Consider the following 26,120-nt stretch of genomic DNA (forward strand, 5'->3'; position numbering starts at 1 on the left):
ATTTTGAACAAGATTTCATTCTGATGACATGGATCAGGTAAACGGAAAACCTGCTCCATCTTCTGGCCATGTATGTGTGTAACTTTTTTAGACTATTCTTTTAAAAAACTTTTTATATGGAAGTATAGTTGATGTACAATGCTATATAAGTTACAAGTGTACAATATAGTGATTCACAATTTCTTAAGGTTGTACTCCATTTATAGTTCTTTAATATCAAGTGCAGGTTTTTCTCTTCTAGTTGCTAAATCTGAAGCTTTGTGAACTTTAACATGTGTTCAGTGAAGACTCACCTGTGTAATTAGATGAAAAGGCAGATTTTGATTCCTTAGTGTGTGCCTGCCTGCACCAGAATCCTGATAAAAACTGTTTATGGACTACACTCTTGAGAAACAGTAAAAATAATGGGATGAATGCCAAATTGTAAAATGAATAATGTGTGTTTAAAATCATTTCATCATTGAAAAAGAGACAAACCTTTGGAAATTCCCTGGCGGTCCAGTGGCTAGGACTCAGCACTTTTCCTGCTGAGTGGCCAGCATTTGAACCCTGGCTGGGGAACTAAGATCCCACAAGCCACATGGCATCGCAAAGTAAAAACAGAAACACTTTTTCATAAAGCATAAAAGTTTAGAAAGTACAAATATATTAGAGATGAAACTATGGAACTTAAAATCACATATAATCACAGATAAAAACCATTTTATAATCTTACTTTGGTGCCTTTTAATTTTGTGTTCCCAGTATAAAAATTTCTTTGAAAATCTGCTTTGAACTAGCTGCATCATTTTCCACTGGGCTACTCTGTGCCATGTCATGTTTAATTGTCCCCTCTTGAGTTATGGAAGATCTTTAGGCTGTTTTCACTGTTAGAAATCATAGTATGGTATTTGTATGACCATCCATTTACATTAATCTTTGTGTACAACTTTGATTATTCCTTTAGGGTACACTAGAAAAGATTATGGTATGGATTGATTCGTGATAATATTGCTGACTCACTGTTTCCTGACTTAATACATTTTAGGCAGAATGTCTAAAAACATGGAATTGCATAGATGAAAGGAGTCAATTTCTCTACAAACATGATAATCTCTAATTAGACTCATAAAATCTGTCCTTCTGTTTAATAGAATTTTGCAACCCAAGAGTTCTTCCCTCTCCATGTATACTTTTTTACTTGTGTTCTTTGTTTTCCTTTTTTTCTTCCTTGCTGCTGCTGCTGCTGCTAAGTCGCTTCAGTCATGTCCGACTCTGTGCGGCCCCAAAGACGGCAGCCCACCAGTCTCCACTGTCCCTGGGATTCTCCAGGCAAGAACACTGGAGTGGGTTGCCATTTCCTTCTCCAATGCATGAAAGTGAAAAGTGAAAGTGAAGTCGCTCAGTCCTGTCCCGACTCTTTGCAACCCCATGGACTGCAGCCTACCAGGCTCCTCCGTCCATGGGATTTCTTCCTTGCGGGTTAAAACAAAAAAATCTTGCATTTTGATGATTTATTATTCATTATTAGCCTAATTTTAATGAAGAGTTTCAATAAGAGGAGAGTTATAATTGAATGTCACGTTTATATTTATTGAATGTTACATTTATATTTATATTTATTGTTCATATTTGTTGAATGCTGACTTGATCAGGCACTGTGTGAGACTTCATGAATAGGAAGTAAGCAACAATCTAATTCATGACCTAGACAATGACATAGGTATGAAAATAATGACAAAAAGAAGTGATGCTTGCACTAATAAAGCAATGCACAAGGTACAGATATAGTAATAACAGTTTTACAATGGGCCAAGCACTGGTGCTTGTACATCTATGTCAATTCATTTAATCATCCTATGTTATGGTATCCTATAAGGTAGGTATTAGTCCATGGAGACACTAAAGCAGTATAACTTTGCCCAGAGTTCTAAGAGCCAGGATTTGAATCCAGGTGTTCCTGCTCCAAAGTCCATGCACATAACCACTAAACATTAATATCTCTCTATAATATCAATGAGGGAAGAATTATAACTTTGGAGAGTCAAGAAGGATTTAAATAATTGTGTGCTCCTGTGCTCTGTCACTTCAGTTGTGCCCAACTCTTTGCGACCCCATGGACTGAGGCCCACCAGGCTCCTCTGTCCATGGGGTTCTCCAGGCAAGAATACCGCAATGGGTTGCCATTTCCTTCTCCAGGGGATCTTCCTGATCCAGGGATCAAACCCAGGTCTCCCACATAGCAGGTAGATTCTTTACCATCTGAGCCACCAGGGAAGCGTACCTTCAACTAATATTAATTGAGTAACTACTGCATAGCAAGCAATGTGCAAAGAGCTGGATGGATATACAATGGTCAAAAAGATAGTCATGGTCCCTGTCATCACAAAGCCTGGGTCAACTTAAAGAAAGACACACAGCATAAGGGTTGCGAGTTTCCGTTTTATTCTGGGACTTTCCTGAGGAATATAGTCTGTGAAGAGTTGTTCCTCAAATAGCTCTGAGGCACTGGTCCAAAGAGGAAGGGAAAGAGGCCAGAATAAATACAACCTTGGCTAGGGAACATGTGCAGTCAAGCATACCTCTCAGCAAAAAGTTACTGCCAGTCATGAGGGACAGATACCTCAGTCAATGATTTTAGTGCTTTTGTATGTTTGTGAAGATACAAGAGTTCATAAATATTGCATAATTTTTTCCCTAAAATGTATCTAATTTTCTAAGGGGCTTGTTTCCAAAGCTCAGAGTGACCCATCCTGTTCTTCATCCTTAATTCCTCTCAGGGTGCACTGTCGGCCAGTGACTGCAGTGGCTAATGACATCCTTGTAGAACTGACTGCAGTGGGTAATGACATCCTTGTAGAACCGGAGAGTGGGAAACATTCTTTGTTTTTCCACTTGCAATTTAGTGGGGGAGCCATACAGTAAACCAACAAAAACACAAATGAATACGCAATTTCCTAAGTGTAATGAAGGCAAAAAATGGAGTACTAATATGAAAATAATAATACCAGAAGGACAAGGAGTTTTAGGTTACCGTGGTGTCTTGAATGGCCTTTCTGAGGAGTCATACACCTGGAGGTGAAGGAAGAAGAGGAGTTAGGCACAAAAGTGGAAAGAAGAACTTGAGTGCAGGTCCTGAGTCAGGAACTTGGGTCAAGAGGAACTGAAAGAGCGGTTGCAACAGTAAGGGAAATGCTGATGAGAACAGATCATCCTAGATCATGTTAAAAGACGCTGAATTTATCCTGAGGTCAACGAATGGTTTGAAGCAGGGGTGGGGAAGTGGTTAGAAGGACCTATGAACATTTCAAGAAGGTTATTGGATTCTAAAGAGTATGAATTGAAAATTGAGAGACTGAAAAACTGGAAGAGCAGTTAGAAGTATCCCCAGGCACAAAATGATGATGGCAGGGACCAGGCTGGTGGCTTTGGAGACAGAACAAAGTGAGCATCCTACAGACATGCATTAGGAGCAGAGTCAAGAGTTCTGGTGGGTGGCTTAGATGTTAGGGTGACTTCTAAGGTCTTTATTTTGCCCACTAGATGGATGTGTGATAAGTCGCTTCAGTGGTGTCCAACTCTGTGCAACTCTCTGGATTGTAGCCCACCACCAAGCTCCTCTGTCCATAGGATTCTCCCAGCAAGAATACTGGAGTGGGTTGCCACGCCCTTCTCCAGTGGATCTTCCCGACCCAGAGATTGTACCCGCCTCTCTTAAGTCTCCTGCATTGGCAGGCGGGTTCTTTACCACTAGCACCACCTGGGAAGTCTACTAATGGATGTGAAGGTTTTTATTGAGATGAAGAAACCTGGGGGTGAACAGATTTTGGAGCGTTTACAGACGTTCTTTTAATCCAGCTTCCAGAAGTGAACCAGAGAATAGAAAAATATTTGTTTTTTCAGCAAAATTCATAACTGACTTCCTCTTCCATCTCTAAGAAAAAACATAATACCTACGACAACAAGCAATGTGACCTGGAATCTTGAGATGTCAGAGGGGTGAGCGATGGTTCCAGGCTCCTTGGACCTCACTCATCCATCTTTCTTTTCTCCTGGAGGCTCTCACACTGACTCCAGACTGTACACTCTGAGAAGTCAGGAATCTTATCTGGATGGTTCACCCACACATCCCTCTTCTGAGGGAGCTATTGTGTTTTCAATCTTACTCCAGCCTTCCTTACTTACAATTAGTAGCTTTATTACCCTTCTGTATACCATTTTACTTGCAAACTGATTCCAAAGGGGAATGTCAGCATATTTTGGACATTAGTGCTGGTAGTTGAGATTTTTCCAGCCCAGAAATTTTGTTCTTACTCCACTATTACAGAGACTTCTTTAAAAGACAAATACAATCACAAAACTCCCTAGATGAAATGATCTCAGTGACACAAGGATACATAAAGGCTGTCATGTGGCCTAGAGGGTCCTTCCTGATTTGGACTCTGTCTGTCTGCCTTTTACAGCTCTTTCCACTTCTCACAGCTTATGTTCTGGTCACACTTGACTCAGTTTGCTGAACTCACCATTCTCAATTCTCACTTTGAAAATTCTACTGTTCTCCCTGGACACCCCATCACCCATTCACCCAACCAACTCTGACTGCGCCTGCAGCCTTGGGTAGGCAGCTTCCATTCTTCCCTCTATTGTAGCATCACCTCCCTCCATCATACTATCGTCCCCTCTACTGCAATCGTTTCCTTATCTGCCACCTCTCTAGACTAAGCAACTCAAGGGAAGGGAATGTGTTATTCAATTCTGTGTTTCCTGAACCTAACATAGTCAACTCTTACAAAGTGTTACATGAGTAAGAGAAAAAATCTTGTTGTACCTCACATGCTTTTTTTTTTTTGTTTAAAGTTTTTTATTTTTTTGATATGGACCACTTTTAAAATCTTTATTGTTTCAATAAATTTGTTTATTGAATTTGCTTCAATATTGCTTCTGTTTTATGTTTTGTTTTTTTGGCCTCCAGGTAAGTGGGATCTTAGATCCCTGACCAGCGACTGAACCAGCACTTCCCTCGTTGGAAGGTGAAGTCCGAATGATCCGACCACTAGGGAGATCCCTATTTTAAAATCAATTTCAGTGACTGCTAATGAGTGTTAAATCTTCTAGCACTTTCTAAGTGTATCCCACAAAACAATTTTATTTAAAATACACAGTTAAATGATAAATTTCAGCAGCAAGATTCTTTCAGAGTGTAGGTCCTGAAAGGAAGCAGGACAGGAGGGGAGGGACGGAGAGAAAAGCGGCGGTGGAGGTGGGGTGGATCTTAAGGACCGAACTACGTGTCCCAGCGGCTGGAACCCTAACATCTCCAGCTTATTGCTCGCTGTCAAGGGCCAGGCAATTTGGTTAAAGGAAAAGCGGAGCTTGCAGAGAAAGCAACAGAACCTGGTCAGAGAACTGAACCACCAGCGGCAATGAGGATGATGTCCATTATCCGGTACTTTTAACAGCCTGGCGGTGTGGGAGCTCCAACCTTCCGAAGCTCTGCCCGCATCGGAGGTTTTGCAAGCTTTCACTCTACCAAGACTCCCCCGCCATCCTTCACCACCCCTTCTAGTTACTGAAGACTCAGCTCAACATACTTTCCCCCTGCTATACCGCCGCAGACTGCAGACTCTCGAAACTCGCAGCGTCTCTCCGGCGCCCCCGCGCGACCGTCTCCGGTTTCGCAGGCTGCCGCTGTCGGGAGCACACGCAGCCGGAAGAGCGCAAGTTTGGGTGTTCTTGGCCCCACCAGGGATTTCATTTCCAGCCTCTGTGAGTGAAAGAGAATCAACCTGCCAAGGAGGCGTGTATCCTGTCCTCACCAACGTGCCGTGAACCAAACACCTGGCAAGTCTATCTGGTTAGAATCTTCACATGTCACTAGAAAGCCAGTGATCAAGGAAGGGCTGGAAAGCAGTAATTAAACTTCAGATATGGACATGCATCTCCGAGGCAGTGGGAGAGAAGTCACAGTGGTGGTTCAGGCGAGTCATTTATGCCCCACTCTGATCTTCAGTCTACAGCTTTAGAACTGGGGTGCTGGAGAAGACTCTTGAGAGTTCCTTGCACTGCAAGGAGATTAAACCTCTCAATCCTAATCGAAATCTATCCTGAATATTCATTGGAAGGACTGATGCTGAAGCTGAAGCTCCAATACTTTGGCCACCTGATGTGAAGAGCCGACTCATTGGAAAAGACCCTAATGTTGGGAAAGATTGCAGGCAGGAGGAGAAGGGGTCGACAGAGGAAGAGATGGTTGAATAGCATCATCGACTCAATGGACATGAGTTTGAGTAAACTCCGGGAGATGGTGAAGGACAGGGAAGCCTGGCGTGCTGCAGTCCATGGGGTCACAAAGAGTCAGATATGACTGAGCGACTGAACAACAACAGCAGCAATTAATGCATCTTTGTCTTGCCAAGCGATCACACCTAATAACTTGGGAAGCCCTTGCTGTGGCTGCAGGGCTTTTATGTAAGGAACTGTCCAGTGAGCAGTCAGGACACTTGCAGGAAGGGAGTCTTCTAGCCCCTAAGGAAACCGGGAGCTCCACCCCCACTCTCTGCCTCTGTCCAAAACAAGCTTGTTGTGGCCTTTTGTTTAACCAGTGGGTCAGAACTGATCTACTGGCTCGTGGCATCCACATTCTATTTGACAGCCAGAACGGAAGTCTATTCAGAGCAGATGGGGAGGTGGTTTGGCAGAGAGAGTGCGAGTCCTGCTTGTCCCTGAACCTGTTGTTATTTGGTTAGTTCTCACCTTCTCTAAACAGTGGAGACAATAATGTCTATTCTGAAGGACTGTGAAGATTCTTTGGGTTCCCCTAACCCCAATATTTTATTATAAAAAATTTCAAACATACAGCACAGCTGAAAGATTTCACAGAGAACATCCATCCACTAGATTTGTTTTATCATACAGCTGTCTATGTATCATCCATTCACCCATGAATCCATCTTTTAAAAAAATTCATTTCAAAGTAAATTACAGATTTTTTTAATTGATTAAACGGTATGTGGCACAGTGCCTTGACAGATATTTCCATTCAACAAATATCTGAACATTTGTGTTGTGCCAGCACTATGGGATTCCCGGGTAGCACTAGTGGTAAAGAACCCACCTGCCAATGCAGGAGATGTAAGAGATGTGGGTTCGATCTGTGCTAGGTGCTGTGGATACAAGTCAGAAAGACACTGTTTATGTCCTCAAAGTGTTCAGAATTTGGCATGAACAAGAGACAGACTAACAAATACCAACTCTCCCACTGTTGACATGATAGAGGAAGCCCAGGGTGAACCCCAAGCAGACGTGAGAGACTTATCCAGGTCTGTGAGGTCAGGGATGTCTTCCTGGAGAAAGCAGCATTTCAAAGGAGATTTTATAATAGCCTCTATAACTACTGTAATACAGTGTGATAAACAAGCTTTAGTCTACACCCCAAGGTGGTGAGTTAACCTTGAAGCTGTACCCATAACAGGAATCTTAGGTCCACAGATGGATAATTAGCATTTGAAACACCATATACTTTTGGAATGGCTTCAATAGCAAGGGAAAGATGATATACTCCTGGGATGGCTTCAAACATCATCATCTAAAAGTACACTAAAAAAAAAAGAAAAGTTTAAAAAGTAAAGGGAAAAAAAAAGTAAAACTACACTAAAGGGTGCATTAATTACCTAGAGTTAACTTTTAAGTTAGTGAAATGAATGTGCACAAGAGCTGTGGTTGGTAGGAGAATGGAAGAGGCAGCTCTACCTCCTTGCTTAAACACGCCCTAGGGATCTAAAACCTGACACCTTCAGGGCAGCCTTCTAGGTCAGAACCCGGAATCCTCAGCTTTACATGTCCCCTCCCACCTCCACCCCTCCTTAGGAAGCGTTTATTGGTGGGACAGAAAGGCTGAATGTTGTTGCAGCTGGCTGGGACAGAAACTTTTCAAACCAGGTGTTTGTGGGAAAATTGGAGACATTCGTTCTTAACCCTGTCTGCAGGGTTATGAGAATCCCTGCATGGAGCTTTTAAAAAAATTCTTGGATCTCACCCTTTCTCCCCTCTGTCCCCATTTAATTGGTCTGGGGTGTAGCCCAGTGTGGCATGCACGCTCGGTGAGTCGTGTCCAGCTCTTTGCAACCCCATGGACTGCAGCCCACCAAGCTCCTCTGTCCATGGGATTTCCCAGGCAAGAATACTGGAAACAGCAACAGGGGATCTTCCTGACCCAGGGATCGAACTGGCATCTCCTGTATCTACTGCATTGGCAGATGAATTCTTTGCCACTGAGCCACCAGGGAAGCTGTAGCCCAAGCATTGGGTATTTAAAATATCCCCAGGTGATTTTTTTTCCCCAGGTGATTTTAAGGTACAGCCAAAGTTAGGAACCAGTGGCCCAAAAAGACAGAGGGCAGCTCACCAAACTTTCCGAACAGGTAGGGCTTGTGTGTTGTGTGCCCGCTGAAGAATGTTTATGCAGGTGGCTGACTCAGGCCAATTTGCTGTCATTGTAGCATGCCTCAGATAGCAAGGTTGTGAGAGAGGAGGCCTGCTTTCCTGTCTGCCTTTAACAGTTGGAGGCCACTTATATTTACCAAAAACAATTCGGCAATTGTAACTGACCACAGACCAGAAGGGAAAGGGAGGAGAGAACTCCGACCTAGTGTTTCTCTAACTTTTGTGTGTATGAATCCAGTGGAGAGTCTGTTAAAACACAGTATGCTGGGCCCCACCCCAGAGATTCTAATTCAGTTGGTCCAGGGCAGGGCGCACTTCAGAATTCTCTCCCAGGTGATGCAGCTGATGCCTGTCCATGGTTAAACCTTGAGCAGCATTGCAGGAGAGCCTGGGCTCAGCATTCCTCTCCTGGGAGAGCAGAAGAGATGGTGATGGAGTGAGGGGTACCCACCACTCAACTTCAGAAACTTGTTTTATTTTTCTAGGAACTTCAGGATTACTGTGTGAAAACGGGTTCCCACAGGCCTCACACCCTGAAGGATGGGATTCACCTGTTTTTAAAGATTGAAAGTAGAAATTTCCTGTCTGACATCATATTGGTCAGGGTTTTCCAGAGAAATAGAACCAATAGGCTGTGTAGTGTGTGTGCGTGTGTGTGTGCATAAAAGATTTATTATAAGGAACTGGCTCATGCAATTATGAATATCAGGCTCACAACCCAGGAGAGTCAGTGGTGCAAATGGACTCTGAAGGCTGCAGGAGAATTTCCTGCTCAGAGAGGCCAGACTTTTTGTTCTGTTCAGGCCTTCAACTGATTGGATGAGGCCCACCCATGTTATAGAAGGCAATGTGCTAACTCAAAGTCTACTAATTTAAATGTTCCCTGGTGGCTCAGAAGCAAAGAATCTACCTGTAATGCAGGAGATATGGGTTCAACTCCTGGGTTGAGAAGATCCCCTGGAAAAGAAAATAGCAATTCATTTAAGTATTCTGGCCTGGGAAATTCCATGGACAGAGAGGAACCTGGAGGACTACAATCCATGGGGTCACAAAGGAGTCGGACATGACTTAGTGACTAAACAACAACTCATGTTAAAAACACCCTGAAAGTTGACCCATAACAATAACTATCATACGTTGTGGGATTTGAACTGCAATTCCTCCAGAGACTGCCTAGCCTTAAGGTAGGCAAGGAATTGTTTTCCATCCTTGTTCTCAACCCTTTTCCAGCCTCCTCCCTGGAGGAGCTGTAGTTCAAAGCTGAGGACAGGCCGAGTCAAGACATTAGGCAGGAGGGGCAGGTGACACTGCGCGTGTCATCAGTTATGGCTGCCTCGAGAAGAACCACAAGGATGTCCTGCCATGGGAATTCCTCCCAGAACGTAGAGCTGCATGGGGAGTTGACAGACTGGGACTTCTTTGTCAACATCCAAAGGCTATGTCAATTTTTCTTTGTTCCCTACCTTTTATTTTTGTCTTGCAAGTGCCTTGTGTTGTGGAGCTAAGTTAGGGAGGATTGAAATAAGTTTTAAAGATTTGGGGCTAATTTAGAAGCCATGTGTGGGTGCTCCACGATTGTCTGCTAAATTGATGAATTCCCACCGAGGTGTATTGAAGACTCTGCAGCCTGCAAATTAGCTGGGTGAATTGGGCAAGCCACTTATGCCCTCTGGCAAGTTTCTCCCACCAGCGAAATGGGAGTAGTGTTGGGGTGAGCAGGACAGACTCCAATTTTGAGGTGGCCACAATTTCTAAAATCTGATTCTAGAAGGAGGATCAGAAAAACATCTTTCCTCCTATATTAACTTTGCCAGCACAAGCCTTGAAACTTGACAGCAGCATCTCAGGGACCCAAGACCAAAACAGCTTCTTCCTCCTTAAAGTGACTGGAAGTGGAAGTGCTGCTCAGAATGGGTGGAGGTTAGGGACTCACTCATACACACACACACACACACACACACACACACACACACACACGTCTTCCAAATTTCAGTTTATCTTGGTGTTATGCAGATAGTGAAATGTTTCTTTTTTCATCTTTACTTAAATATAGAGAATCTGAAGTTTGAGGTTCAAGCTGTCAAAAATTTAACATTTGTACGAGGCTGACATAAAACTGAAACTATTACCTAAATTTAAAATTGTGTGTTCAAAAAAGTCTCACTATTCTGGTTGACTTTAATAGGAAAATAGGAGTATAAATAAAGCATAAAATTGGGGAGGGGAATTGGGGACAGAAAGTTTTCACTTCTTATAAAGTTTGAAATCCAGCGCTGTAAGGAAAGGTGATGTGGCTCCGTCTCCTAAGAAAAGATGGTGGGAATCCCGATCCTTATCAAATGTGCTTCTGAAGAGAGATCTACCTAGCTCACCTGGGCATGGGTGGGAGAAGCAACCCAAGGACTGAGTCAAATGGGCTGTTGATTCTAGAAACTGGGAGAAACCAAGGGGACCTACAGAGAGTGCATGTCTTTAAGTGGAAAAGATTACAGAAGATTGAATCATCATACTGTGAGAAATTGATTCTTATTAACATCTTAAATCCTTTTGATTAGGTCAAGGATACAGCACTTTCGCCTCTGCCCATGAATTAAGTCCTATGGGAATTGCCCATCTGCTATCATAGACAACTAGAAGAGTGGACATTAACACATGAAACAACAGTTTTCAGACACTGGACAACAGGCTGCACTGGATTTTAATGCCCAATAGAAGGGAAACAAGGGAAGGGTTACAAGTGCCCCAGCTGACTGCCTGGAGGCAGTACCCAGGCTACAACCCAGGAAAGGGGAACCAAAGAGACTCCATGAGTAGCAGAGAGAGATCAAAGCTCAGGGAGGCCAGGGTGGGTGAGCTGTAAGGCAGAGAACTGTTAGGAGGGAGCTGTGTGGAGGGCTAGAGAGCCCTGCAGAGGGGCCCCTAAAGTCTTGGTTGGAATGCGAATCTACACATGTACAAGAGAGAACTCCTCAAGGCCAGGAAAGAACCACGTGGAGTTCAGACAGGGCTCTGGATAGTTTCAATCTGTCACAGTGGAAAGAACTCATAGTGTACAGGCATTGGGTAGAAATTTTAGAATAATGCCTTAATAGTGGGACAAAATGAGCCCTAACAGTTGCATTAGACTTCCCTAGGAAAGCCTCAAAACAAGACTTAACAGGATCAAACTAAGCATGAGTTGACATAATTGCACAACCGCACGCTCCACTGCTGTTTCAAGGAATGCAATGGAATCCATCTACAGCAATGTAGATTTTACAATACTTGGCATCCAGTAAAAAATTACCAGACATGCAAAGAAGCCAAATGAGAAGACCCTTTCATAATCAGGAAAGCTAATTCAATCAATAGAAAGAGCTCCAAGTACAGCAAAGATGGAATACTATAGTAGGTAAGGCTCTTAATTACTATAGTCTTACAGTATATTCACATATATAAAGCAGGGGCAAAGTACAGCTTATGGGCCAAATTTGGCTTATTTTCTGTGTGTGTAAATAAAGCTTTGTTAGAACACAGCCAACTTGTTAATTTATGTATTGTCCATTGCTGTCTCCATGCTATAATGGCAATGTTGGGTAGTTATTTATTTATTATTTTTGGCTGTGCTGAGTCTTCACTGCTGTACAAGGGCCTTCTCCAGTTGCAGAGAGTGGGTGCTACTCTTAGTTGGGGTGCCCAGGTTTTTCACTGTGGTAGCTTCTCTTGTTGTGGAGCATGGGCTCTAGAGCACAGGCTTGGTAGTCATGGCACACAGGTTTAGTTGCCCCACAGTATGTGGGATCTTCCCAGACTAGGGAGTGAAGCACACGTCCCCTGCATTGGCAGGCAGATTCTTAACCACTGGACCATGAGGGGAGTACTCACAGTTGAGTAGTTATGAAAGTGACTGCAAAGGCCTGAAAAATGTAAAATATCAATATTACCTGGTTCTTCACATCAAGTTTGCTGACTTCTCATGTAGAGGAAAACATGAACATAAGGAGGGAAATGGAAGACGTTTTAAAAGACCCAAATAAAACATCTTAAAATGGGACAGATTAAATTTACAGAAATTTACAAATTAAAATTACAGAAAACTAGCTAGTCTGATCACACGGACCACAGCCTTGTCTATCTCAATGAAACTAAGCCATGCCGTGTGGGGCCACCCAAGACGGATGGGTCATGGTGGAGAGGTCTGACAGAATGTGGTCCACTGGAGAAGGGCATGGCAAACCACTTCAGTATTCTTGCCTTGAGAACCCCATGAACAGTATGAAAAGGCAAAAAGATAGGGCACTGAAAGATGAACTCCCCAGGTCAGTAAGTGCCCAATATGCTACTGGAGATCAGTGGAGAAGTAACTCCAGAAAGAATGATGGGATGGAGCCAAAGCAAAAACAATACCCAGCTATGGATGTGACTGGTGATAGAAGCAAAGTCCGATGCTGTAAAGAGCAATATTGCATAGGAACCTGGAATGTTAGGTCCATGAATCAAGGCAAATTGGAAGTGGTCAAACAGGAGATGGCAAGAGTGAACATCGACATTCTAGGAATCAGCGAACTAAGATGGACTGGAATGGGTGAATTTAACTCAGATGACCATTCTATCTACTACTGTGGGCAAGAATCCCTTAGAAGAAATGGAGTAGCCATCATGGTCAACAAAAGAGTCCGAAAGGCAGTACTTGGATGCAATCTCAAAAACGATAGAATGATCTCTGTTCGTTTCCAAGGCAAACCATTCAATATCACAGTAATCCAAGTCTATGCCCTGACCAGTAACGCTGAAGAAGCTGAAGTTGAACGTTTCTATGAAGACCTACAAGACCTTCTAGAACTAACACCCAAAAAAGATGTCCTTTTCATTACAGGGGACTGGAATGCAAAAGCAGGAAGTCAGGAAACACCTGGCGTAACAGGCAAATTAGGCCTTGGAGTACAGAATGAAGCAGGGCAAAGGCTAATAGAGTTTTGCCAAGAGAACGCACTGGTAATAGCAAAAACCCTCTTCCAACAACACAAGAGAAGACTCTACACATGGACATCACCAGATGGTCAATACCGAAATCAGATTGATTATATTCTTTGCAGCCAAAGATGGAGAAGCTCTATACAGGCAGCAAAAACAAGACTGAGAGCAGACTGTGGCTCAGATCATGAACTGCTTATTGCCAAATTCAGACTTAAATTGAAGAAAGTAGGGAAAACCACTAGTCCATTCAGGTATGACCTAGATCAAATCCCTTATGAGTATACAGTAGAAGTGACAAAAAGATTTAAGGGACTAGATCTGATAGACAGAGTGCCTGATGAACTATGGACAGAGGTTTGTGACATTGTACAGGAGAGAGGGATCAAGACCATCCCCATGGAAAAGAAATGCAAAAAAGCAAAATGGCTGTCTGAGGAAGCCTTACAGATAGCTGGGAAGAGAAGAGAAGCGAAAAGCAAAGGAGAAAAGGAAAGATATTCCCATCTGAATGCAGAGTTCCAAAGAATAGCAAGGAGAGATAAGAAAGCCTTCCTCAGCGATCAATGCAAAGAAATAGAGGAAAACAACAGATTGGGAAAGACTAGAGATCTCTTCAAGAAAATTAGAGATACCAAAGGAACATTTCATGCAAAGATAGGCTCGATAAAGGACAGAAATGGTATGGACCTAACAGAAGCTGAAGATATTAAGAACAGGTGGCAAGAATACACAGAAGAACAGTACAAAAAAGATCTTCACGACCCAGATAATTACGATGGTGTGATCACTCACCTAGAGCCAGACATCCTGGAATGTGAAGTCAAGTGGGCCTTAGAAAGCATCACTATGAACAAAGCTAGTGGAGGTGATGGAATTCCAGTTGAGCTATTTCAAATCCTCAAAGGTGATGCTGTGAAAGTGCTGCACTCGATATGCCAGCAAATTTGGAAAACTCAGCAGTGGCCACAGGACTGGAAAAGGTCAGTTTTCGTTCCAATCCCAAAGAAAGGCAATGCCAAAGAATGCTCAAAGTACCGCACAATTGCACTCATCTCACATGCTAGTAAAGTAATGCTCAAAATTCTCCAAGCCAGGCTTCAGCAATACGTGAACTGTGAACTTCCAGATGTTCAAGCTGGTTTTAGAAAAGGCAGAGGAACCAGAGATCAAATTGCCAATATCCGCTGGATCATCGAAAAAGCAAGAGAGTTCCAGAAAAACATCTATTTCTGCTTTATTGGCTATGCCAAAGCCTTTGACTGTGTGGATCACAATAAACTGTGGAAAATTCTGAAAGAGATGGGAATACCAGACCATCTGACCTGTCTCTTGAGAAACCTGTATGCAGGCCAGGAAGCAACAGTTAGAACTGGACATGGAACAACAGACTGGTTCCAAAGAGGAAAAGGAGTACGTCAAGGCTCTATATTGTCACCCTGCTTATTTAACTTATATGCAGAGTACATCATGAGAAACACTGGGCTGGAAGAAACACAAGCTGGAATCAAGATTGCCAGGAGAAATATCAATAACCTCAGATATGCAGATGACACCACCCTTATGGCAGAAAGTGAAGAACTAAAGAGCATCTTGATGAAAGTGAAAGAGGAAAGTGCAAAAGTTGGCTTAAAGCTCAACGTTCAGAAAACTAAGACCATGGGGGGGTCCCATCACTTCATGGGAAATAGATGAGGAAACAGTGGAAACAGTGTCAGAGATTATTTTTGGGGGCTCCAAAATCACTGCTGACGGTGATTGCAGCCATGAAATTAAAAGACGCTTACTCCTTGGAAGGAAGGTTATGGCCAACCTAGACAGCATATTTAAAAGCAGAGACATTACTTTGCCAACAAAAGTCCGTCTAGTCAAGGCTATGGTTTTTCCAGTGGTCATGTATGGATGTGAGAGTTGGACGGTGAAGAAAGCTGAGCGCCAAAGAATTGATGCTTTTGAACTGTGGTGTTGGAGAAGACTCTTGAGAGTCCCTTGGACTGCAAGGAGATCCAATCAATCCATCCTAAAGGAGATCAATCCTGGGTGTTCATTGGAAGGACTGATGTTGAATCTGAAACTCCAATACTTTGGCCACCTCATGCGAAGAGCTGCGTCATTGGAAAAGACCCTAATGCTGGGTAGGATTGGGGGCAGGAGGAGAAGTGGACGACAGAGGATGAGATGGTTGGATGGCATCACTGACTCGATGGACATGGGTTTGGGTAGACTCTGGAAGTTGGTGATGGACAGAGAGGCCTGGCGTGCTGCAATTCATGGGGTTGCAAAGAGTCGGGCACGACTGAGCGACTGAACTGAACTGAAGATGGGACATACAAAATTTGACAAGTACACCAGATGAAATTAACATGAAGGTGAATGGGACTTAGTCCCTGTTTTCAAAGAAGTTTGTCATCTGATGGGGGAGGCTGACTTCTTTGACTATGGATGGGTGTGAAGCAAGGGAAGAAAGGGAATGTGGCTAAGTTAGTAAAACAATAGTTTACACCTCCAAATTCTTGGAATGAAGGTATATATACCAGGTTAAAATTCCTTGTGGAGGGCTGATGGTAACTGAAGTGCCTTGCCTGGTTCTGGAGGTGGGCAACAGGCGTATGGAGTTGGTATTACTCCCCATCCCAGGTATGTTCCAGTGGTATGGTTGATGCTGGAAGCTTTGGTTTCAGCATTTTGATAATACAAGTTCTAGTTACTTAAGCTCACACCATTATAATCAGTTAAACACTCTGCTATCTGATTTTGGGCAACAATTCAGAGCTAAGCCACCTTCAGAAATGTTTTTTTTTTTTTCAAATGTCATTAATGATGGAAACCACTAATTTCCAGTATGTGTCAAATTTCAGACCACCTCTATAAATGGTATAGGAGGTTTATTGTTAATATTAATGTAGTACTTACTGTGGGCTTCCCCGGTGACTCAGACAGGAAAGAATCTGCCTATAGTGCGGGAGACCTGGGTTCAATCCCTGGATTGGGAAGATCTCCTGGAGAAGGGAAGGGCTACCCACTCCAGGCACTAGACTTGAGTTCTACTTGAATTTGGTTCATTGTAGTGCTGAGAATCCCCTCCACTCTCCCTTTCTAATTAAAGAAATTAACTTGGACAAGATCACATGACTACTAAGTCAAGATTCAAACTCAGGCAGTGTGATGCTGAGACTCTTTCTGGACTGCTATATTCTCTCCTTTGTAAAGTATCTCTTCTAATGCCTGATAACACACTGGCAATTAATATGAGATAGCCACTAATGGATCCTATATTTTAATAGGATACTGGAAAAGTTTGTGAAAAGTTGATCCTTTTTCTATTAGGGAAACAAAGAGCTGATAAAAACACAAAGTTAGATGCAGAAATTGAACATTTTCATATACAATTAAACTCCATTAACTCCTTGGCAACTATATTTATTTAGCATTTTTGGAAACATTTCATACATAAACATTCAGGAGTTTTATCTTTCCTGTTTTACTTCCCTCTCATGCTATTTCTAAATAGTGATATCATTACTACACTTAAATGGCCCAAATGATGAGGCTATAACAATATATGTGGCTATGAGAGAACTGCTCCTTTCATAAATTCATATCTTCATATTCTCTTAGCTTGTTGGTAAGTTCTGATGGAAAAAAATGGTTTTAGGAAGGCAGTTATTTACTAGCCATGCAAGCAGAGACAGAATCAGTTATGAGAAGCACTAGTTATATCAATTTACTGCAAGGAACATCAAGCACCACAATTCCTATATCAAGAGACTTTTAGTAGCATGTCCTAAAAGGGTAACGTGTAAAGAAACACAACAATGATATATTACTTAAAAATGTCTATTTAATGGTCATTCCATCAAAATCAAGCAGAATCACATTTCAAAAGTATATATATATATTTTTTAAGGTGCATTTTCAAGTTTTATTTGGGCTTTACTTCTTCTTAGCTGCTTGAGGTGTTCTTGCAGATACAATTAACATAGGACGTTCTGAGGCTGATAGGTTCTCATGCACTGAAAGACAATTTCTAACAACACTGCGTATGTTGGGATATGATAAAAATTTCAAAAGCCATGTGTAATTTCAGAAAACTTAATACCAGTCATGAAAGACATTTTCAACATAAAATTTAGGCACTCTATACTTTGGAATAGCCACAAAATATTCCAACAAGAGTTAATGCACTTTGTGATTACCTCTACTAAAAGATAATTCTCAATTAAAATCTATATTATTAAATAACATTTAAATTAGAGCCCATTATATTTTGATCATTATTGTGAACCATTTGCAGCATTGTGTTTTCATCAAATAATGCCACACTACTTCTATTGCTCATCCTGGTACTCATCTTTTGTGGTGCATTTTATAGAAGAACCTATAACATTCACAGATAAGCATCTCCCCCCTTTTCCTGCTAACACCTGAAAAAGAAGGCCCTAACCAACTTTAGAAGTACTCTTGTATTTTCTGCTACAGTTACTTTCTTAGCATGCACACTGCAGCACATGTGAGGCTCCCTTGAGACCAGAAAACATTCACCAAGGAGCCATGACTGATTCCGAGACTCAGATCATCTGTGCAGTCACTGTAGCTAAGTGCATTGCTCTATCTATGTTCCTACTGTGCCGCTACACTGACAGGTACGGAGCCAAGGAGAAGGATACTGAAATTTGTCACTCCACTTTGCACAATGCCAAGGCCATCCAGAACTGGGTTTACTTTAGTAAAAACTTGCTGATCTCTGCAGTGGTTCTGGGACTTCTACCTCCTCATCTGAAGCCCGAGGGTAGGAATGATACCTGCCCACTGAGACACCATTAACTCCAGATGAACTTCCCAGACTTGAGCATAACTTAGCATTGTTACAATTCAGAACATGGATGCTAACTGTTTCTGCTGAGAAGAAGGTACATTTGCTCAGTGGTATGCAATTATGTAGCTAAGAAAACAATTAGAAAGCCGTTCAAAATTTTTAGATTACAGTCTGCAAATTGGCTCATCATAATCACCAATGACTAACTTATAAAGATCTATCCAGAGAAATGAATTTGAGACTTATCTGATGATAAGTCGTACAGAAAAGAGCACAGTAATTTCCCACAGGAGAATTTGCTTTTTCATCATGGGGATCACTGCTAAGTTAATTACACTGCTAATGTTTTCCGGCGTATTTGAAGAGACAATTAGCATACGTAAATCAGGAGTGAGATGACAAGTTGCTTAACATTTGTTTCTGTTCATCGGATGTGATCTGGTTGCTGCTCAGCCTCCATATGAGTCAGGATGGGGAGAGAAGGCCATAAGGAATGAGAGGTTGTTAACTTCCGTTTAAGCAAATATAATAAGAACCACTTACTACTAGTTGATAAACAGTGATGTTAAATGCAAAATGCATAAGACTCAGCTGTTGGAAATTAACCTCAGCAAGAGATAAGAGATGCTGGGAAACATTATTGTCGACATGGGAAATTCATGTGAAACCCAGGCCATCTTTCCTGAGCAGAGAGATTGGGATGGTAAGGATGGAGATGGATTTTAGTTGAAGCTGGGTTTTATTCTTTCTCAGAACTTTGTCTTCCTGTGAATATTCTACAACCACATCTATCTTGTGATCATGACCCAAGGCTCAGGATAGCACAGTTAAGACTACAGTCCCTCTCTGGCATTTCAGAATGGCCACAGCTTCCTCATGTGTAACACCTTCCAGAGTCTCGCCATTAACAGCTAAAATCTGATCACCTCGCTTCAATCGGCCATCATCTGCAGCTGCTCCCTACAAATAAGAAACATTCCAGTTTAACCAGGGTGAAGCAATGAATATTCAAATAATATTAATATTATGGTGTGCATATTAAAAGAAAACTTTCAAAACTACCAATTAAAATGATTTCTAGGTAATGTTTCTAAATTAAGAAAACTAAGAAAAATGTAGGATGTTATTTGACCTAAGGTTGAATAGTAATTATAATTATGCATTGTTTACATAATATACTACTAGAAATATCCTGACGTTCACATTTTTTTTTAAATACAAGTAGGACCTTATTTCAATATCCAGTACTGAATGGAATCTGAATATCATATCATGTCATCTTCATGAATATGTAGCATACAAAGGCAGAACTGAATCTGGTGTTAGTTTTATTGCCAATACCATCATCATACAGGGTTCCATTATATTGAAAAGCTATCAGCACTGTAGTGATCTATCAAAAGTGACTATAGCCTCTAAATGGGTGAATTGTATGGTATATGAATTAGGTCTCAATAAAACTGTCCTACATATAAATACACAGAAGTGGAGCATTTCTAAAATTTTACAGTACCATATTTAAAAGTGTCAGCTTTATCTTTGATCCACCTAAACAGGTTTCTAAATGACTACTTTCATTACATATTCAGTCATACATGGCTCTTCAGCATGGCACAAAGCAAGTGAAACTTGGGCTTTTTTTCATTCTAAAGCTGAGGATCAAAAACATCATGATATTATTAGAAATACTTCGGATGAGTAAAGAAAGAAAAGACATAGAAAATGATTCACAGGAAGCTTTCTCCATCTGCCAGGGTAATTTTGAGAATTCTTTGAAAAGTTCATGCCAAAGGAGTACTCTACATGATTTTTAATTATGGGGAAATTAATCAAGGCATGCAGGCACCTGGTCCCTGATTGACTCCTGCAGAAGCCGAGCTAAGAGGCACTGACATTCCAGGGACCTGTGTCCCATAGTGTAGAGGTCCAGACCTGGTAGGAGAATTACCTAGAATTTCAAAGCCATGACAAGGGTGGAATTCCTGTATAAAGGTGTCATAAAGAAAACTCAAAACCGGGATTATATTGGGGGGAAAATACCAAGATCAATTTGCACCTTTATTCAATCTTTTTTTTTTTCTTTTTAAGAAAGTGTGTATGGATAAATCTAACTTGATTTAAATAAATTTTACATGCTGAGATTTAAGGGCTTCAGTAAACTCACATACCTGTGTAATTACTTTTTTAAAAAGCATGTTAAGCTCTTCAAGTTTTCATTTTCACCAATGGAAAAAGGATGATTTTTCAACTTTCTAGGATGTGTACACTGTGTCAGGTATTGCTGTGTTTACTTGATAATTACACTGACCTGTATCTCCTCTGCTATTTTATCAGTGTGGTATCTGTAGGCTAAACAAGGGAAGGAAGAAATAAATGGCTCACAGACTGACTTGCATCGAGCTAGGACACGTGGCTTTACCCTTTTACAGTGTCTCACTTGGTCACTTTGCCTTCCCTGATGCTGTAAGACGGGCTCAAACAGCTACCTTTTGGCCTGTTCCAAAGATTAAGTGTATGGCACAGGGTATCTGCACAATTGTGGTAGTATAATGAAATGATGATCAAACTCATATTTTCTGATTTCACAGGCTTCAAAAAATTGCTCCCTCGATTTTCAGGATTATTGAAGTCTTTAGGCCAATCTCATGTTGGTTTATGGTAAAATTAGGCTGCTGATGGGACTAAGACCAAAAGCTGGTTTTGATTTTGAAGTTTTCAAACACCTGAAAGAAAACGGAAGGCCCTGACAGCCTGTTAATCAGACTGACTAAACCTTGCAAATCCTATACACCCTAAGTGCCTGTGAGGCTTCCTACTTTTGGAGGGGGAAAAAAAAGACCTGTGGGCCAAATTAATTTCTTAGTTGAGCAAGAGAAGTGTTAAAAGGTGCACAGGACACCAAAAAGGTCACATAATAACCCACACCCTGTGGACATCCGAGATCCAGAAACCTGAATCAGAGATAAATATTTTATAGAACATATGTTCAGTGTTTAAAAAGAAAAACAGAAAACATATAGCTATAGTTCTTAGAGCTTCAAGAGTCCTGTGGGGGGAATCTTTAGCTTGGTGTCAAAATCTGTTGCAGAAAGAGTTTACTTTAAAAGAACTCTTTTGCTAGCTTTTGGTTTATTGATTCTCTATAGAAAACTTTTATATTATGATATATTAGTTCACTCTGATAAATAAAAAAAAGAGAGTCATCAAATGAAACCCTATTATAGGGAATTCCCTGGTGGTCCAGTGGTTAGAACTCTGTACTTTCATTGTCGGAGGCCCAGATTCAATCCCTGATTAGGGAACTAAGCTCCCACAAACTTCGGGGTGTGGCCAAAAAATCAAATATATTATAATAAACTCCATGAAACTGTATGAATAGTAATAATGATAATTTGCACTGGAATCTTCTTTTACTGACACTGAATTAAGTAGGTTATAAGCTAGTACTTGGGAACTTTTTTTTCTGTTCAGAGTTTTTCATTTCATGTGTGTCTCACTTTACCAAAAAGGTAAAGGTCCATTCCTTAAAATATGAAACATACCAAGGATCCTCAGTATTTACTACAACGTTACTACTTATGTAGGTGCTTTCTAAGTGATCACTTTCAATGAAAAGAGCATTCTGTGTGAGCTTCAGTCCATTTATTATTCACACTAATCTTGTCCCACTGTGATTTGATAGTAGTTTCTTTTCAAAAATCTGCCAGCAATGCACGTCCTGGTGTTCTGAGAAATAGCACCTGACTCGTTCCACAGTCTCTGTGAACGTGTAGACAGGGATAGGCACAGACTGCTGAACTAGGCCCCAGGGCAAAAGACCTTAGAGCTAACCTGTCCTCTCTCTGGACTGTAGCCCATGTCCTTGCAGGTAGGAAGGGAGCTGATGATGACAGACATTCTGGAGGGACTTTACAGAGACAAAGGCAGGCAGAACTTGCTGAAGGGTGGGGGCTCACCGTGTAGCCTTTCCACTGTCCTTATCTCCAGGGCTGGCTCTTTTAAATGCAACGTATAACAACTCCCTCAAAGAATCATGATCACAGCTACTTACAGTGTTATCTTAGGAAAAGGAGGGTCTGTAGGTGGTTTATCCACTTTGGGGATTATCCGACGGGGGCAGCACTGTTTTCCAGAATGTTTCTTTTTTTTAAATATTAAAAAAAAAAAATCTATTCCTTTTTCGGCCACACCATGTGGAATGTGGGATCTTAGTTCCCCAATCAGGGATTGATTCCCCTGTGGTGGAAGTGTGGAGTCTTAACCACTGAACCATCAAGGAAGTCCCAGAATGTTTCTGATCTGCCTTCCTCTCCCTTTTCATCCATTACCAGCTGTGTGTTTGGGAATAACATGCCTCCTTAACAGACAATCTTGAGAGGTGGCAATAGGAGTGGAAATCTGCAGCTGCCTAACATGTTCCAAAAGCAAAAGCCAAAGGATTAAGACTTATGTCAGATCACAGACCCAGTTAACAGGTGATAAGATCTGCACAGGTAAAAGCAAACTTGTATGTAGGGTATAGCATAGCTTTCTAGAAAGAGAAATAATCTATCATATCTTTTTTGAGGGCCTTTATTTCTTTAGGAAAATAAAGCACTAGGAAGCAATTTGATCAATTAGTAAACAAATGACTGTGCTAAAAGCAATGAAGAATAAAGTTGCAATATCAGTACTAAATACTTTTCAGAGATCTTAAAAGTTTATAATGAATTTAAATTCCAACTTTAATAATGAAATTCACACCACGACCTGTGTATTAAGTAGGATGAATTGGACTATTTAATTCCTGAAAAACACCATTATCCAGGCTTAGTCTAATACACTGGGCTGTCCTGTAAGTACCTGGAAGACTATAGGAAGAGAGAAACCACCTTTAGCTAAAACATCCTGAGGTTTTGGTGATGGGCAGCCGTTAATGCTGCACTGATCCCAGGCTTGTACAAAGCTTTATGCCATGGCCCTCTGCTGTCTTTCTTCTTTGTTCTAGCCAGAACAATACTTCCAAGGCCAAAGAGCTTTTGCAGAGAGTGTGCCATGCTCCTTATACTCTTTGAAATCTGTTAGCATCTACTTTTGTAAAAGGGTCCAAAGAATGTTATACTTCTTGTGATTCCAGTTTTATAAAAGAATTCTTCTTGCACTTGTGTGGTGTAGGAATTTTCTATAAGATGAAAATGAAACAAGCATACATGCATGCATTCAGGTATCAAAGTGAAGTAAAGCAAAACACTTAAAAAAAAAATCTCACCTAAGTTTCATTAAAACAAAAAAAAAGTACAGTAAAAAGGAAAAAAATACCTTTGCAAATATAGTCTTGACATAAATTGGCAGGTCTCCATGGGGACTTCCAAAACCCCCTACAATACTAAACCCCAATCCTTCAGAGCCTTTCTCCAAAGTAATAATCTTAGGTGGAGGTGTTCTGAAAACACAATGCACGCTGTTTAATTCAGGGATAGAAATTGAGAGGGAATTTCATTTTCATGGAAGAACACAGACTTGAGAGAGACTTTCATACTGCGAAGCGATGAAGGCCAGTTTATCAAATCAAACTGTCAGAGAGCAGTCTAGAAACTTATTTTGAATTTCCTATATTATGCCAATATTCTGGATGTTTGAGAGGCTTCTCTTTCATAAAACCCACTGATTTCTTTAACTACGAAATAAAGTCATGATGCTGAAGTTGTCAAAGTACTCTTCTATTTGCTTAGGTTTTAACTTTTAAAATGACTGTTTAAAGCTGAACAGAACTGTCATCTGTGAAGAACATGCGTGGAGATGGAGAGGCAGGATATCACCTGAGCTTGTTTTATGCCGCAGTCTACAGGTGGACCTCTGAAAAGGTGATGTCAGCCCGAGAGTTCAGGGAATGGCTGCTCTTTTTCTGCCTGAATATCCTCACCACAAGTGATCCCCACTTCCACGGAGAGTGGGAAATCATTCTTCAAAACCCAATTCTAATCTTCCCTGACGCCTCTGGAAGCATTCACCCCAACCTTCTCTGTGCTCCCTTTGTACTTGGTCTACATTTCCATACAGCACTTTCCGAATTGTATCATCATTCCTTAACCATCCTTCTCCTCTACCAGCCGAAAAACTCCTTAAGGCTCTGCCCTCTGAGCATTCCCAGCACCAAGCACTGTGCCTGTCACAACCTCAGGATCATGACTTTGTAAATGAGAGCTGAAATCTAGAAGAGAGAAACCAAGGTGAAGCAAAATGGTTAAAGAACATTTATTTCAAATGTATCATTTAGACTGTCGAAGCTTCGTCCAGTGTGGAAGTCATCTCTCTCAGAAATAGCATAGCTAAAAATTAAATTACCTGTGTGGGCTCACAAGGACTTAAGCTTAACTAACGCCAATTTCTTTTTCCTGTATGTAGTTGTCCAAAGGGTAAAAACCTAAAGGAGTTCCGACACCCCAGATCCTGTTGTCTTATTTGCAGGAGGTTTGTCTGTGTATCCTGGCAGTATCACTTGTTTTACAACAGCATGCTTGTCCGAGAGGCAGCGCCATCTAATATAAAGGCAGCCATTCGTGCGGTATTTGCAAACTCAGGGAAATTTGTAAACCTGGGATACGAGCAACCTCTGAATATGCTGTCTGCCTCAAATACTCTTCCTCTCCTCTGCCTTGATTTTGCCTGGCTTATTTTAAGCTTGATTTTCAGCTGCTTCCCATTAATACCAGTTGCTTGCTGATGCACCTACTGGTTGTTTACAGCAGGCATTTATAGTAATTTCTGAATGTCTATGCCGTATATAGTAGTGACTGTTTCCAATGACACTCCAGCTTTTTTCAATTATTCTAAAACTCAGCTTAGGCATTTAGTGCCGCCAAGTACACTCCCTAATTGAGTTATGCCTCTCTCCCATGGTTTCAGAGGACGCTGTGCTTCCTTCTCTCTCTCATTGAACTTAGTTCTCCAACACTTACCAACTGTTTTATAACCATGGATTTATGGGTCTGTTTTTTTAAATTATCTGGCAATTCCATGAGAGCTGGGGCAATGTCTTCACCTACATTTCCGAGTTTGAGTCCTCAGGACCCAGCACTTGTACAGTGTCTTAGGAAAGCACTCAATAAATATCTGCTGAAATAATGATGTATTATCCCCTATGGCTGAATGGTAATGATGTCATGAATATGACTCTATCTTTCATCACTTTGTGGCCTTATAAGCACTCTCAGTAAGAGCCTACCAGCTAGACATGAACTTGATTCATGTCTCCTCTTTTTAACACAGCCCCCATTTCCAAGGATACTGAGGTGGGAACCTTGAAGTTCAAAGCCATTGTTTTAGAGCTAGCCCCTGCGGCCCACCAAATCCTTAGAGACCTTCATAACTGTGCCTATTCACAGTTAGAGCCTGTTTTCTTGGGGAGAGGAGGAAACCAGCTCCACTCCTCCACTGGCAACACTACGTGGGGTTTGTTTCCATTTATCTCACACTTTCAATTCATTTTATTAGTTTTAATACACTTTCATGTAGAAGACTAGTAAAAAACAAAAATTCCAAATGTTAACAGTGGTCAGATTATAAGTGATCTTTAAATTCTTTTATGCTAGTGGTTCCCAGCCTGCTGCAGCTGTAGTATCATAGCAAAGGACCCAGGGTCACAGGGCATCTCTGCAATTCCACAACACATTGAAGGGTGTTAAGTGAACACTATTCTTCACACAAGGGTCCTGATTTTCTTTTTTAAATAAAGGGCCACTACAGCTTGAAAGTATTATACTTGCATGTATTTGTCTATTTTAACAGCAAGCATTCATGATTTTCATAATGAAAAGAAAGTCAAATGAGCCTAGTTCAATATTCTTAAGAAAAACACACTCAAAGTGTTCATTTAAATTGATGAACAATCAGGAAAAAGTTGGGAATGGCTGTGATCATTAGATCCTTCCAATAAATCACTCAGATCAGT

At 41.3% G+C, this 26,120-nt stretch overlaps 1 protein-coding gene across 5 annotated transcripts in view; it reads right to left on the reverse strand.

The window, feature by feature from the left end:
* Positions 1 to 17,195: 17,195 nt before the first annotated feature.
* The window catches only part of PATJ (PATJ crumbs cell polarity complex component), a 359,039-nt gene continuing 350,114 nt past the window's right edge, over positions 17,196 to 26,120 (reverse strand). For 3 of the 5 annotated variants that reach the window (XM_081486635.1, XM_081486634.1, XM_081486633.1), the window contains 2 exons: positions 23,489 to 23,612; positions 17,196 to 19,150 (listed from right to left, as the gene is read on the reverse strand). In XM_081486635.1, coding sequence (XP_081342761.1) covers positions 19,004 to 19,150; positions 23,489 to 23,612 — 271 coding nt within the window. In that variant the 3' untranslated portion in view covers positions 17,196 to 19,003. The remainder of the gene's footprint in view (positions 19,151 to 23,488; positions 23,613 to 26,120) is intronic. The other 2 variants (XM_081486637.1, XM_081486636.1) reach the window with 1 other exon arrangement.

The sequence above is a fragment of the Giraffa tippelskirchi genome, chromosome 5 (assembly GCF_054371585.1).
Source record: "Giraffa tippelskirchi isolate mGirTip1 chromosome 5, T2T-mGirTip1v1.2.pri, whole genome shotgun sequence".
NCBI classification, from domain to species: Eukaryota; Metazoa; Chordata; class Mammalia; order Artiodactyla; family Giraffidae; genus Giraffa; species Giraffa tippelskirchi.